Source organism: Hypomesus nipponensis, chromosome 13 (assembly GCF_054491055.1).
Source record: "Hypomesus nipponensis isolate SF chromosome 13, ASM5449105v1, whole genome shotgun sequence".
Classification (NCBI taxonomy): domain Eukaryota; kingdom Metazoa; phylum Chordata; class Actinopteri; order Osmeriformes; family Osmeridae; genus Hypomesus; species Hypomesus nipponensis.
Genome location: NC_140373.1, coordinates 7592634 through 7606702, shown reverse-complemented (window position 1 = coordinate 7606702; position 14069 = coordinate 7592634). Strand labels below are relative to the sequence as shown.

The window sequence follows — 14069 nt, the reverse complement described above, 5'->3', positions numbered from 1 at the left end:
TACAATAGTTATACTTCATACATTAAATCTAACCTAAACAACCATCACCTGTTTTCCAGAGTGTCTCTCTCTAATCCAATATGGAAGCTAAACTGAAAGCTCTCCAGTGTCATTTTACATGGGGGATTGACAAGGCTGACATTGAAGACCTAAAAAGACTCTTCAGAGAACTCTTAAAAGTTAAAAACTTAAGCCATGCTCGCTACCACCCCATTTATTTCAACATCTTAGCATTTGTGAGCCATCTAGAGGGAGACAGTGGTGTTGCGCTAGGGTTTCTTAAAAAGGCAGAGAAGGTACTGCGAGAGAGGAAGGATGATACTGAGCTGCTGGTAACCTATGGTAACTGTGCCTGGGTTCACTACCAGGCTGGGAACAAGGATGAGGTGACGGTCTACCTTGAAAATCTGGAAGAGATTTACAAGGCCCATCCCAAGGTCTCTATGAACCCCTGTGATCTTCCTATCATCCACGGAGAGAAGGGCTGGAGCTTCTTCAGGCTAGGGGTCACCTTCTACCAGAGGGCCAGGGACAGCTTCCAGAAAGCCCTAGAAGGGATGCCAGATAGCGTGTCCTTCAATGTGGGCTATGCTTTCGTGCTGTGCCGGTTGGAGAACATGGGGAGGCAGAGAGGGGCAGGGGGAGGAGAGGAGGCTGGGGACGCAATCAAACAGCTGAGGAAGGCCCTCGACCTGGATCCCGATGAGGAGGTTGTGAGGGACCTCTTGAATGTGAGGCTGCTGAGACAAGAAACTGGTGGACAGCAGGCCATCAGCCGGGCTCCGGTAGTGCCCCAGGTCACCCACTATGTGGCCGAGGGTCTCAGGTAGGAATATTGCAGGGGTTATCTTTCTCTGTCTAATACCCATTATATATATATATATATATATATATATATATATATATATATATATATATATATATATATATATATATATATATATATATATATATATATATATATATATATATATATATATATATATATATATATATATATATATATATATATATATATATATGAAATACATTACATGAAACCTACATTCAGCCAGCTATTCATTTCAAAGGGGGAAAAAAGTCCAGATTTTAAATGCTTTTAAATAAATGTGTACCAATGAAGAGTTCAAAAGTATCAAAACACATTTAGTCAATTTCTTGAATTCTAGGTTGTCCACAGCCATTTGGCAAGTTGGGTTCTTGTGTTAAACTATTAAAAATAATAATTATGAAAAACAAAAAGTACGTTCAGAAACGCAAACAGTCTAATTTGGAAAAAAAAAAACTTTTCTTTACTCAGAGATCTGCACTGTAAACAGAGGATCAAAAAAAGTTTGTAATGTTGCACGTTTACATCTTTGTGTATTTGTTTAGCTTCAAAGTCCTCCAAAGTAGCATACTTAGATTGTCAATGTGATTTGCCATTGGTCAATCAAAAGCCTTTTTTCATGTTTCCAATTCCAGTAAAGACAGTGATCTTAAAACTAAACTATGCCAGCTGGAATGTCACTTCACTTGGGACCTGAAGAAAGATCATATCGATATTAGAAACCTCCAGATCAGACTACAAAACAACATTAAACAAGATCTGGGCAGAGGTGCAGGTGTTTCTCGCTCCTACATCTTTCTGGCATATGTAAAGTATCTCCAGGGTTACCCCCAGGAGGCCATGGAGCACATGTGTGAGGCTGAGAACCTGACCAGAAAGAAACACAGAGACTGTGAGAAGCAGCTTATTGTTGCCTATGGCAACCTGGCCTGGCTTCACTACCACAATGGAGATTACACAAAGAGTCAGGGCTACCTGGAGAAACTGGAGCAGATCAAGGAGAAGTTCCCCGTAAGATTGGGATGCCTTCACTCTGAGGTGTATGGGGAGAAAGGCTGGACTTTCCTCAAGTTCTCAAAGAAGAACTACCACCAGGCCCTCGAGTACTTCCAGAGGGCCTTGGAACTACAGCCAGAGGAAAGTGAATGGAACATAGGCTATGCTATTGCCCTGCATCGTACAGAGGAGAAGCGATCCGGTCCCCAGGACTCCCTGGCTATCAAACAGCTGAGACGAGCTTCAGAGACCAGCCCAGAAAATGGGGAGCTGTTGGCCCTGCTGGCCATACAACTGTCCCTCTACAAGGAGTTTGAAGAGGCAGAAGAGCTGGTGGAGAAAGCCCTAGACATATCACCCGACAACCCAAATGTAATGCGCTATGTGAGTAAGTATCTCAGGCAGCGCGGTGATGTCAACCGGTCGATTGACCTGTTAAAACGAGCCCTTGATCACTCAGGCCAATCTGCTTTCATCCACCATCAGCTGGCTCTCTGCTACAAGAGCAAGAAGATTAAGATGCGAAAACAACAAGGAAGTTATCGTGCAAACATGGGTGAGGTCAAACGGCTGAGGTGTCTGGTCATTGAACACCTTACGAAGGCCACTTCTCTGAAATCCTTCTTCATCTATGCTATGGCTGAACTGGCTCTGCACTACGGGGAGGATGGGCAACATGCCAGGGCAGAGGAATTGTTCAAGAGCACCCTGGAAACAAGCATTAAGAATCAGGAGCCTGCCCAGATTGTCCACACCTTCTACGCTCAGTTCCTACAGTACCAGGCCAAGTGTGAGCCGCGAGCCATCAAGCACTACACTACTGGCCTACAGTTGGACAAGGACTCCAGGGAGGGGAAGGAATGTGCGGCTAAGCTGAGGAAGATTGCAGAGGCGAGGGTGGCCAGGGACCCTTGTGATGGAGAAGCGTGTGGGTTGTTGGGGCTGGTATACAAGATACAAGAGCAGAACAGCCGGGCCGTGGAGTGGTACAAGAAGGCCCTGGAGCTTGACACAGAGAATGAAGACTACCTCTCTGTTCTCTTTGAGTTACATATTAACTTACAGGAACAAACTGTCTGTATACCATGCTATCCAGATATGGTTCAAAACCCTCTTTGACAAAACTAACAAGATTCCGTTCATGTAACCCATTGGCCAAGTTCTAAAAATCAGTACACCTCAGCTATTTACAGACACTATAATATGGTTTCTATTTTACCCAATATGAATCACTAAAGCCAGATGATCATATAAGAAAGTTCATGTTTAGCCTGTTGATATATAATGGATTAATTCAAACATGTAATGATCTTAAATCTGTAACACTGTGATTCTATATGATCTATCTGTAATATTCGTACCGTCCTGGTATGTTATGCTGCTTTAAGGTTACTCTTAACCATAATGCATTTTCATCCTTTAAAGACAACAACAAATCTTTAATATTTTTTATAACATTTAATATTTATATTGAATGAAACGTAAAATTAGAAACAAACATGACAGTTTACTTTTCTTTGTGCTGTTTTGAGTTCACTCGAACAATGACATCAGTGTATGTGTGTGTATAGTCTACCTGTCAATGCAGTTATACAGAGGGTATTAGAACCTTGTAATCAAGTTACCACCGTATGCTTGTCAGTCCTACAACTGCAACCTCACAACTGTCCTCAGCATGTTTCCTGATCATCAATAAAATCACCTGGAGACCAGTCCAGCTGTTTTATCTTGTTCTATCAAAACAAGTATGGTCCTTTGACACACTGTCTTGTTTGGACACAATAAACTTAGTATCTCAGCATAGATAGCTTCATGTATGTGTATGTAGCACTCACAGATTTGGTAAGTGTCAGCCAATTAATCACCGACTTGTGTCAAACAGCCATACCAATATACACATGACTTTTCCAGGAGGACCGTCCACCTCATATAACTTGACTTGTCATAAATATTCCCACCAGATCTGGTTAAATGTATATTGACTGGTTATGCTGATTCACCTGCTATTAAGAGGTTACCACAAGAACCTGTAGCAGTTTTACTCTGTAAAACATTACTATGAACACAGTGGAACAGTCAAAAGTACAGAGAAAAATCACATCTCAAACACTGAGTACTTGATGTAAGTATTGGACCCAGGTCAGAGTTGTTCTAATGTAGAACAGAAGTTCTGGGTTAGGGTGATAGTGGAAATGATTTCTTTCTCAATGTAGTTGTTTATAATGTTCAGTGTAGTAAGAGTCTTTTGTAACATCAACATGGGATCTGTCATTTCATGACTGAATTAGGAGCATCAGCCCGCTTCATAAAAATTACATAGAGTCCAGCACATGTGCATTTTTGTAAAAAAAAACAAGACAACAACAATGATCTCTATCAGCCAATGGCATCCCTGCAAGAGAGGCACATTAATGATGGCACGCTGACTGATTGGTTGAAGGGATGGTCTGTATATTTGGTTGCAAATGCTGCTTTAAAGACAGGAGTTTTGGTCAGTTTGAATGGCGCTGTCTATGAAGGCTTGTCAACAAATCTTCACAAAACGTCAGCTGATACAACACTGCAAAAAATACCCTTTTGTCACCTCCGCCAATACACTTGGCATGACACATGAAAACGGCAGAGAAAAACACCTCTGGGTAAACACTAAGAATCAGCCGTGTTGTTGTCTAAGAGTTTGGCCTCCGTGTTGAAGGCTATGTAGCAGTCTGCCGCAGTGCTGTCTGGGCGGGGCTTACTAAGGACTTCCTGGACAGGTGATTGGACTTCCTGTTTGGTTTCTGGGGGGACGGTGCGTGAAGCCATGGATTTTCTGCAGTGGCGTATTCCCGTGACGGTGGCTAGGACCAGCGAGCTGGAGATGAGGGCGAAACCACTGAGGAAGAAGGTTGCTGTATAGGTGCCTGTGGTGTCCACCAGCCAGCCTGGGGAGAGGGAGGTTATATTATAGTTCAGCCACATTCAAAGCATAAATCATTCTTACATGTGGAGGGCAGAAATGAGATAACTGAATATGTTGTGTTTAAGTGATAAAGTTATATATTGATGAGATTCAGGATTGCAGGTATAATGTCAAACTAGTAAAGTAAAAGTAAAATGTTCTCATCTGTCATTCATTTACCTGTGAGATCCACACAGCGAACTCAATGACATTACTTTTGAATATACTATGTCCTTTAATTACATCTCTGGCAATGCAAAGTATTAGGACCAGGACTGGAAAGCTTACCTCCTATTGGTGGGCTGATCAGGTAAGGGATGGCATGCAGGAAGTAGACAATCCCCAGCGCAGAGGAAAGGTAAGGTGTTCCCACCACGTCTGAGGTAACCACAGGGATGAGGGCCACGTAGGCACCATCAAAGTACCCGTACAGGACAGAAAAGGGAACCAGAAGGGCGAAGGATCTCAGGAGGGGGATGAAGAGGCAGCAGAGGCCCTCCATGCCCACGGCCACCATGTAGCACACGGCACGGTACGGCTTCAGGCACCTGAGGGGAACAGGACAATCTTTTTCACTTCCTGTCAATTAGCCAATCATGTTCTCGACAATATTAGCATACGATTTATACATTTCTATAAAAAAAAAAACATCAACAACAACAACAACACAGGGAGGGAGGATGAGTAGTTTTGACTGTGATACTAAAATAATATTTGATGTAAATATTATTTGTGTACACATCTCTATACCAAACAACAACACAGGAGACTGTGTTCCTTCTACCTCATATCAGTGAGCCAGCCAAACGTGATGTTTCCCACGATGCCAATGACCCCAAGTATGGACATCAGGAAAGCAGCCTGGTGATGGCTGACACCGGCGTCCAGTGCATACGGCACCAGGTATACAAACGGCAGGCTACAGCCACTGGCCAGGAACAGGAAGGAAGCAGCCAGACCCAGGAAGTCAGGCAGCAGCAGGAAGCGGTAATCCCTGCTGGACAGGAAACAGGGCCAGTTGGTGGGTCGGTGCTGTAGGGCGGGGCTAACAAGGACGCCATTGTTGTCCTTCTCTGTCATCGTGGCCACCTTCACGGGGTATGACCCGCGTTCAGGGTCCACTGGGAGGGGCTCTTCCTCCTCCCGCAGCGTGATTGGACGGAGCAAGGCACCACAGACGCAGAGGTTGGAGACGAAGCCTCCGAGGATGAGAAGTGCTCCTCTCCAGGAGTAGTGTTCGATCAGGAGCTGGACCACAGGCGCCAGGACAAAAGTACCAATACCACTGCCAGACATGGCGATGCCGTATGCCAGGGCCTTCCGCTCGCAGAAGTAGGAACCCACCATGGCAATGGCCGGGGTGTAACACAGGGCAAAGCCTACACCTGCAACCATAAGACACCCGTTTGTTGAGGATCGAATGAAGTGCCTTCTTAGGTCTTACTATTTTATACCCTAGATCCTTATCTTCATATTTATAGGACTCCCTGTATCTTGTGTGTCGTATATTTGATATTTTCTATATTTAAATTGTTACTCTGAGTGCTCTACTGCTGCTGCTGCAATTTCCACACTGCGGGACAAATAAAGGATTATCTAATATAAAGACCCTTTTGATTTTGAACTTACGGATATGTTGCCTCTAAGGTGTCTGTTCCATAGCGCCTAAATGTGAAGACCCCCAGGGTGAGGTAGAGGTTAGGGGCCTGTGAGATGCCTGTTGAAATGTCCTTACCTGTGAGGACCCCCAGGGTGAGGTAGAGGTTTTCCAGGCTGGAGGCAAAGGAGCTGAGAATGAGGCCAGTGGAGGAGAGGAAGCCTCCCATGATCACAGCCACTCTGCAGGACAGACGGTTCCCTATGAAGCTGCCCATCGGGGCTGTAGATATAAACGCAAACAAACATATCTGTTAACGTTTCACTTCAATGTAAATTCCTGAACAGTAATAAATGATAAATATGACGTTTTGTGGTTGATGAGTAAACTGTTGTTTAAAAACACTGTTGTGAAAAGTCTATGATTTATCTTCTGTTCTACTTGTACTTATATTATCGTGTATGTCAGGCAGCAAGTACACATCAGTGATCCCTGATCCCCTTGTGCCAATCTAATAGCTCTAGTCAGCCAAGAACCATGCTGCAGCCTACAGTGCCTATTCAGCACCTCAACAATGCAATTCCTGTACTGGCCAGTGTGAGGAGCTACACAACAGAACATCCCAACAAGTTGTTAACTGTTCTAGTCATATGGACAGAGGCAGTCACACATAACTTGTGAAGCACCATTACCGTTTGAAAGGCCCAATGGTTTATGGGCATAACCTCAGGGGTGCGTGTGTGGAGTGTGTGCTTCCAATCTTACCACAAAGCATGGTGGTGCAGTCCACCAGGGAGTGGATCCAGGCGGTACCAGAGTAGTCTTTCCCAAAGTGGATCTGGAACTCCACAAAGAAGATGGAGATGCATCTGGAATAACACCAGGAGATCGAGAGCACAGAGGAGGGAAATTAACTATACTGTTCATTGTGTACTTTTTGTTCAGATTATTAATATATATATATATATAAATATATATATATATGTTTATATAATATGTTATGTGTTTACACATGCTGATACAACATACAAGGTAAAATATCTCTTTCCATGACTTGCCTTTTTCCTTCTTTTTATCTATTTGATAGATAAAAGTTGATAACAAATCTCTCTGACTCACACGCACACACACACACAGCTAGCATGCAGATAGGCTTTCTCAGGATCTTGTTTGAGCTCTCTCCAGGATTATGTAATTAGCAGGTCGCACAGAGAGATTGGGAGGCTGGGGGTCGTGATGCAATAGGCTAGCCTTGTGTAAGACTAGGCTGGGTGGCCTGTGCTGTTTAAGAGGGGGACATGGTGTATGTTCTTGTGGTTATACTCTGTATGCCTCAACAAATACCCTACATACTGAGCTGATCCACACACAGTAGATACCCTTCTAGGCTGGTTACTTGTTGAAGAGGGAAAGGTTCAGAGCAGAAGCTACAGGGGTGACAGGAGAGTGAAAGAGAAAGGGAAGAAGAGGTCAGTCCTGAGAGAAGGGAGAGGGTGTCACAACCCCAATAACTCTTCTTTACATTTGTCTGGTTCACCTCAGGTTGTTCTCATGCCACGTCACTGAAACTCCCCTGTCATATCAGATCCCGCCACTCGCTCTCGCTCTGCCTTCACCTCGTTTGGTCTTCCCCGTCCATCTCCACACCTGCAGCTCAGTCCCTCATTAGGCCCCAAGCTTGAATAGACTTATAGATCCTCTTAGTTCTCTGATAGATCTTAGGGTTTTTCAGCTTTCTTCAGTCTTATTTTTCCCAGAGCTGCCTGTTCTTGACCCTGTTTGCCCGCTTTCTGGACCTGGGATCCCCTGGCTGGCCCTTGTCAGTATGTGTTTGCCTCTTTGACGGATATCCTGGTTTTGACCTTGCCTGATTGACTAGTAAACTGAATTCTCCTTGCAACTTAGTTTGTTTGTGGTGCTCGGGGGTTCAAACCTACCAGCACCAGTGAACTTTTCAGAGAGAGTTGGGGACAGAGTGAGAGAGCAAGAGTGGAAAGATGTTGGAGAGAGAAGTGGTGGGAGGGGGGGGGTCTAGCGAGCAATTTGTTAAACCTCCCTTTCCTCCCGCCTCCCCAACAGTTCACACCTGAACAAACAGCACCAGACATGCGATAAGTGTGTGTGTGTGTGTGTGAGTGTATGTGTGTGTGTGTGTGTGTGGGGGGGGGGGGGGATGAGCAAGCGATAAACTGTTCGTCACTTAGGGTCAAATAAATGTGCAGGGCACCTGAACACTGTGTACCGGCGAGAGGTTGTTTTTGAACAGTGAGAATACTGCCCCCAAGCCTCCTCCCCTGATTTATTTCCTTCCCAGCTAAGACAGAACCAGAAAGACCAAAGATCTGACAGAGATCAGGGCAGGGCCGTGGTGATACAAGTCTGTCAAGATCAGTCCCTGAAACAGGACTAACTGACTGGAATTTGAGACTTGAAAGGAATCTACACACCCTTCTAATCCACTGTCTAATCCTATTCTCTAGCCTGAATGCATGACAGCACGCACCTACTATAGTTACACATGCACACATATACATGCATACACCCACAAACACACACACCAGGCTCTTCACCAGCTTCGTACAACCAATTACACAATCGTCCACATTAGCTGTCACCTCGGTTAATAGAACTCTTTAACCAAACAGAGATCTAAAGGGCCAAGATGGACCAGATGGTGTTGTCATACCAAACCACCCTGGGTGTGTGTGTCTGTGTGTGTGTGTGTTTGTTTTAGTCAAACATCAGACTAGTCAAAGAATCAGACCGCTGGGTTACAGTTGTCTAACTAGTATATGTTAAAATCAGGTTGGAGCAGAGGTCATTTGGGCCAGCATACTCATAATGAGACCACATGAAAGTTCTCCTTTTGGCAATCACTTAAGGAGTAGGTATAAGACCGGGGTCAGAGTTCCAGCAGTGATATTTCTATATTGTGTTTACCGAGGTTTCGAGTCACTTTATCATGTTGTCCTGTAGCTGTTCCCTCTGCTAGAGTAGCTCTGCATGTTGTTTAGACACAACTGTAACCTGAGCACGGTGGGTTACTTTCTCCTTGTGTCGCATCGTGAACCCAGTCTGCTTGTCAGTCTGGTAACCCTGTCTGGTTGAAAGTCACACTTGCTTCAAGGCAAGCTAAACATAGACTTGGCTATGATCTATATTGACGATGTATGTGTTTCCCCTTGTTTTGAATACCAGTGTGTTACTCAAGCCAAAATAATCTTCCATAATATAGACCTGGCAAAGCTATCTCATCTGACGGAGAAAGCTACATCTCTTTTTTGAGATATTATGTTACATGTTGCTGTACTGCACTTGTCACAAAAATAAAACTGAATTTGTCTCACATACTACAGGGATTTATTTTATATGACATTGCTGGTAATTTTAACATTATGATGCAACCAGTAATCTTAATAGCATTGCCAGCTTAAGGGTCAGTGGTCCTCTACATTAGACCCTAGTCATACTGTTCAGACCCTGGGGTGGGTTGGACCCAGAACTTGCTCAGGCATAGCGTGGCCTGGATGATGTGTATGTGTGTGTGTGTGTGTATGTTGAAGGATGTTGCTTACCTGGTGACGGCCCGCGTGCAGATGGTGACCATGAAGCAGCCCATCACGATCACCCAGCCCCAGCCCCCATCAGGAGGGGGCACTGGGGCCCGCTTCCTCCCATGAGCCATTGCAGCAGCGTGCACCATGTTTAGGACCCCTCGCTCTCCGTCTCTCTCTTTTCTTGTCCTTTATGTCTCTTGTTGGTCTCAGGCTCCTTTTTCTATATCTTCTCTTCTTCTGTCTGCCAATTCCCAAGGGCAGGGGTCCCAAGGCAGGCTAGCTCTCAGTTCAGGCAGCTTGGAGAGTGAGTTCCAGAGTGGAGGCAGTAGCTAGGCAGACCCAGAGCTCCCAGGAATGGTCCTTCAGCCTTTAGTTACCACAGCTGCTGATAGGTACAGGATATACCCACTCTGGACCGTGGCTGGACCTCCATTAATAAATCACAAAGTGGACAGCAATTATTAACTGACCTGAAAGATGATGATGATGCATTAACCAACACCACCAAGATCTTTTCGAACGTCTGCGGGAAAATCTAGGTCCCAAAGTTGTCCAGTAAATGTGATCTGTTACTAAGTGTGCTGGCAGTGACTGAAAGGTCTCTTCTGGTCTGGTCTAGTCTGGTCTGATTCTTCAAGTGACACCACCACCCTAACCCTAACAATTTAAGTCAGCCAATGAATGTAGGTGTATGCTGACATGTCCTTAGACACACTCACAAACATGCACACCCACCCCTTTAAGAAGAGATGGTCCTAATATGGTGTTTATGACCTATGTGTGTGGTAACTCCAGAGATCCAGTTTTACTCTCTGACCTTGTCATTCTATGAGACCCTTTGGGGTACATGTTCCATGTGCCTGGCTCTAACACGTTAGAACAACATCCTCCTTCACCTCAAGGAAGCATAACAACAGGATGCTAAAGAACAACCAGTCAATTGTGATATAAAGCATTCCAATAATAGTCTTGCATTGGTTATCATTAAATACATGTTAACTGAGGAAAAAGACACTCACACTACTGCCCTTTCTGACTTTTGTTTGTTTCAAAAACACTCAGCACATATGCATAAAATTAGCATACAGTTTTACAACATTCCTTTACTTTAAACTCTCTAATCAAGCTATCCTAAAGGCTGGTTTGCAGGCAGTTGGAGAGTGTGAATGATTGAACTGCATATCTGCATGGCCCCAGCTGGCCAGCCCGTGGCAACCCCAGGCAGTCTCCCAGGGTGCAGTTACACTGCTGCACTGCAGGGGGCCTGCACAGTCTGGGTTCAAAGAGTCCAGCACAACTTTGAGGGTATATCTAGTTTATATAGCCATACACCTGGAGATTTATTACAGAAATTGCAGTGGGGTCCAATCTGATTAACTAAATTGGTTAATACGAAAATTTATTTTTAGTTTAATATCGTATTTTAAAATATTATTTCTGATGGATAATTGAAATTACCAGGGTGTCAAAACCTTTTCCGTATTTTGTGGGCGCGTATGATTTCAGAATAGTGCAGTTGCTGTACTATGTCTCTGATGTTGTATGATCAATAATGCAGAAAGATTCTGTTAAAAAAAAAGCAGGCTAGTAATAACATGATAAGAATACTTTGTTCTGCGTCCGTTGATAGACCCCAACATACTGTAGCCTACTGGACTGGTCACGCGGCTGCAGCTTAACCACTGGCTTGGGTCTGAACATTGCAAAAATATGTCCAACTGAGACATTTTTCTTTGCGTTATTTTAGGCTTGTGAAAGACTCACTTTTGTATGCAAAATTCGGTAGCCTAATTGTTGTTTAATCGAAGTCGTAGGCCTACATCTTTTCCTATCGGGCTAGCCGACGTGTTCCAAATACAGTACAGTAGCAACTGTAAGTGGAACACGTTCAATTGTCAATGAAGTACAACGTGCAGACGTGCAACATGTGGGAAAGATGTAATGTTAATTTTAATGTTTCTCGACTTGATTATATTATAAATAATGTACTTGAAAAAAGTGAACCTTTTTTCGATAGTTTTAAAGCTTTACACTGGAACACCATTTATTAGGATAACATAACATTCATCAACACCTGAAAGAGCCGGCTGCAGAAAGAAAGGACAAAAAAACATTTGAAACATAAATGTGTGAAAAGGAATGCAGCATTAAAAAAAACTACTGTAAAGTTTGCATGACTTCAGAGAAATTTGTACGTTTAAGCCCGACTATAGTCGTTTTGATTTGTGGATTATATCCGTGATTACCTTTTCTTTGTCACTCTCAGCCAACCCAGCTTTTCGTCACTTGTTAAGCCTCTTCTCAGCAGCTTCATCAATTCCAAATACCAGTTTGTTCGCGGTAGCATTTAGGACGAACCTCGATTCCCCTGTGCCGAACCTTTGATCCTGTCTTTGAACTTCATAGCGCTATAAGGATGGCTGAAGTTAGCATACGAAAGTGGCCGGGCAGAAACTCGCCAACCCCCACTTTTTCTAACACACTCCTCCCAACACGTGAAAATAAATTATGCAATTATACACGTCTTAACATCGTGAGCAAATGTACCCAAATGTACAGTTCTTAACTGACAGTGAATGGGAGACTGGGACACCTCGGAATTGGCTACTGTGAGTCAGTGAACTAGAGATTGTTGGCTGGTGGTCATTTACTACCTTAATTAACGTTCTCCAACAAGTTTTATGTACCGGCGTAAACCATTCTCTGTGGTACACAACATGTGCCCTGGCCTATTCAATAACCGTTATGACAGCCAGTTTTAAAACGCCTTTATGTGTTTTCTCCCACAGCTCCTAACCAGGAACATGCATTCACATACAATATGCAAGGCCTGCCAGTTAAAGCAATAATATTAGATACAAATAAAAGCAAACACATGAAAGCAACAGGCATTACCCTCTGCTATCAATTGTCTGCATACATAAACATATCACAAATATTTTTCTGGATTGAGGCCTTCGCTCTGAGGGTAAAGAGTGTGAAAAGGCCCCTTTGCCCAATCCTAACTTCCAACATCATGGTGTGGTGTCATGAATGTATTGTGGATGATGAAACATGGCTAGTTGCTGAGGTTAGGCCCAATATCGGTCCTGAATCTGGTGATCAAGACCTGGATGGGTGAAGGAAGGATGGAGATAATGGTCTAAGGGAAGGGACACACAACAGACCAAGACAATGGAATATACTTTACCCAACAACTGAAGGTCAGTTCTTTCTCAGTCTTTACACAGTCACCTCTACACACATGGACACAGTCTGGTATTGTTTCAACATCTGTTTAAATGTGCAAAACAGATGCAGTAACTTTTCATGTTTGACATGTTTCTCACACTATACAGCACCCAAATACGATACACTTGGGATTGGACAAAAACAAATCATTAGCGCATAATTATATAACATGGGAACAATTTTTGGGGAGAGGCCCCGGGGAAGACCTAGGACACGCTGGAGGGATTATGTCTCTCGGCTGGCCTGGGAAAGCCTCGGGGTCCCCCAGGAAGAGCTGGTGGAAGTGGCTGGGGAGAGGGAAGTCTGGGCCTCCCTGCTTAGGTTGCTGCCCCTGCAACCCGACCCCCGGATAAGCGGCAGATGATGGATGAATGGACAATTATTGAAAATAATACACTTGTATAATGTAGATTAATTCTGGTGGTCCCACCTCTCAAGAGCGCCCGCCCCGAACCCAAGCTCTTCTCCTGTCTGGCCCACCAATGGTGGAATCATCTCCCCACCTCCATCAGAGATACTGACTGTCTCTCCACCTTCAAGAAAAAGCTAAAGACGCACTTGTTCCGGGAGTACAACAGTACTTAAGAAAGATTTGTTGGATCATATGTTAGTTTTTCCCCCAGGAACACAATGACAGTTATTGAGGGACTTGTTGCACTTGTTGGTTAGTTGTAACTGATTTATTTACTTGTACTCGCTGTGAATATATTATTGTTGCTTGCTTACCTCCAGGTACAATCTAGCACTTTCAAAGATCATGTTGTTTAATTGTAATTTGTTTAACTACATTCTCTTCTGATTCTACCCATTGGCACTTATTTGCTTTTCACAATGTATGCTTCATGTTTTTGGTTACCCGCAATGTTTTTAGGTCTTGTTCATGATCATTGACCTATGCCATTTTTGTAAAGCTCTTTC

At 43.9% G+C, this 14069-nt stretch overlaps 2 protein-coding genes across 3 annotated transcripts; one reads left to right on the top strand and one right to left on the bottom strand.

The window, feature by feature from the left end:
* The first annotated feature begins 80 nt into the window (after positions 1-80).
* On the top strand, positions 81-4189 carry LOC146259759 (interferon-induced protein with tetratricopeptide repeats 5-like). The gene is made up of 2 exons (XM_084670458.1): positions 81-826; positions 1465-4189. The coding sequence occupies exons 1-2, from the start codon at positions 81-83 to the stop codon at positions 2942-2944; spliced, it is 2226 nt and encodes a 741-aa protein (XP_084526584.1). The 3' UTR covers positions 2945-4189.
* On the bottom strand, positions 3264-10097 carry slc16a12b (solute carrier family 16 member 12b). Of its 2 annotated transcripts, XM_084669513.1 has the most exons (7): positions 9939-10097; positions 7743-7790; positions 7129-7232; positions 6502-6645; positions 5551-6151; positions 5055-5314; positions 3264-4749 (listed from the first exon to the last, which is right to left on the bottom strand). In XM_084669513.1, the coding sequence occupies exons 1-7, from the start codon at positions 10064-10066 to the stop codon at positions 4472-4474; spliced, it is 1563 nt and encodes a 520-aa protein (XP_084525639.1). In that variant the 5' UTR covers positions 10067-10097; the 3' UTR covers positions 3264-4471. The 2 variants fall into 2 exon arrangements, with proteins under 2 accessions (XP_084525639.1, XP_084525640.1); XM_084669514.1 differs by lacking the exon at positions 7743-7790.
* Positions 10098-14069: the final 3972 nt, after the last annotated feature.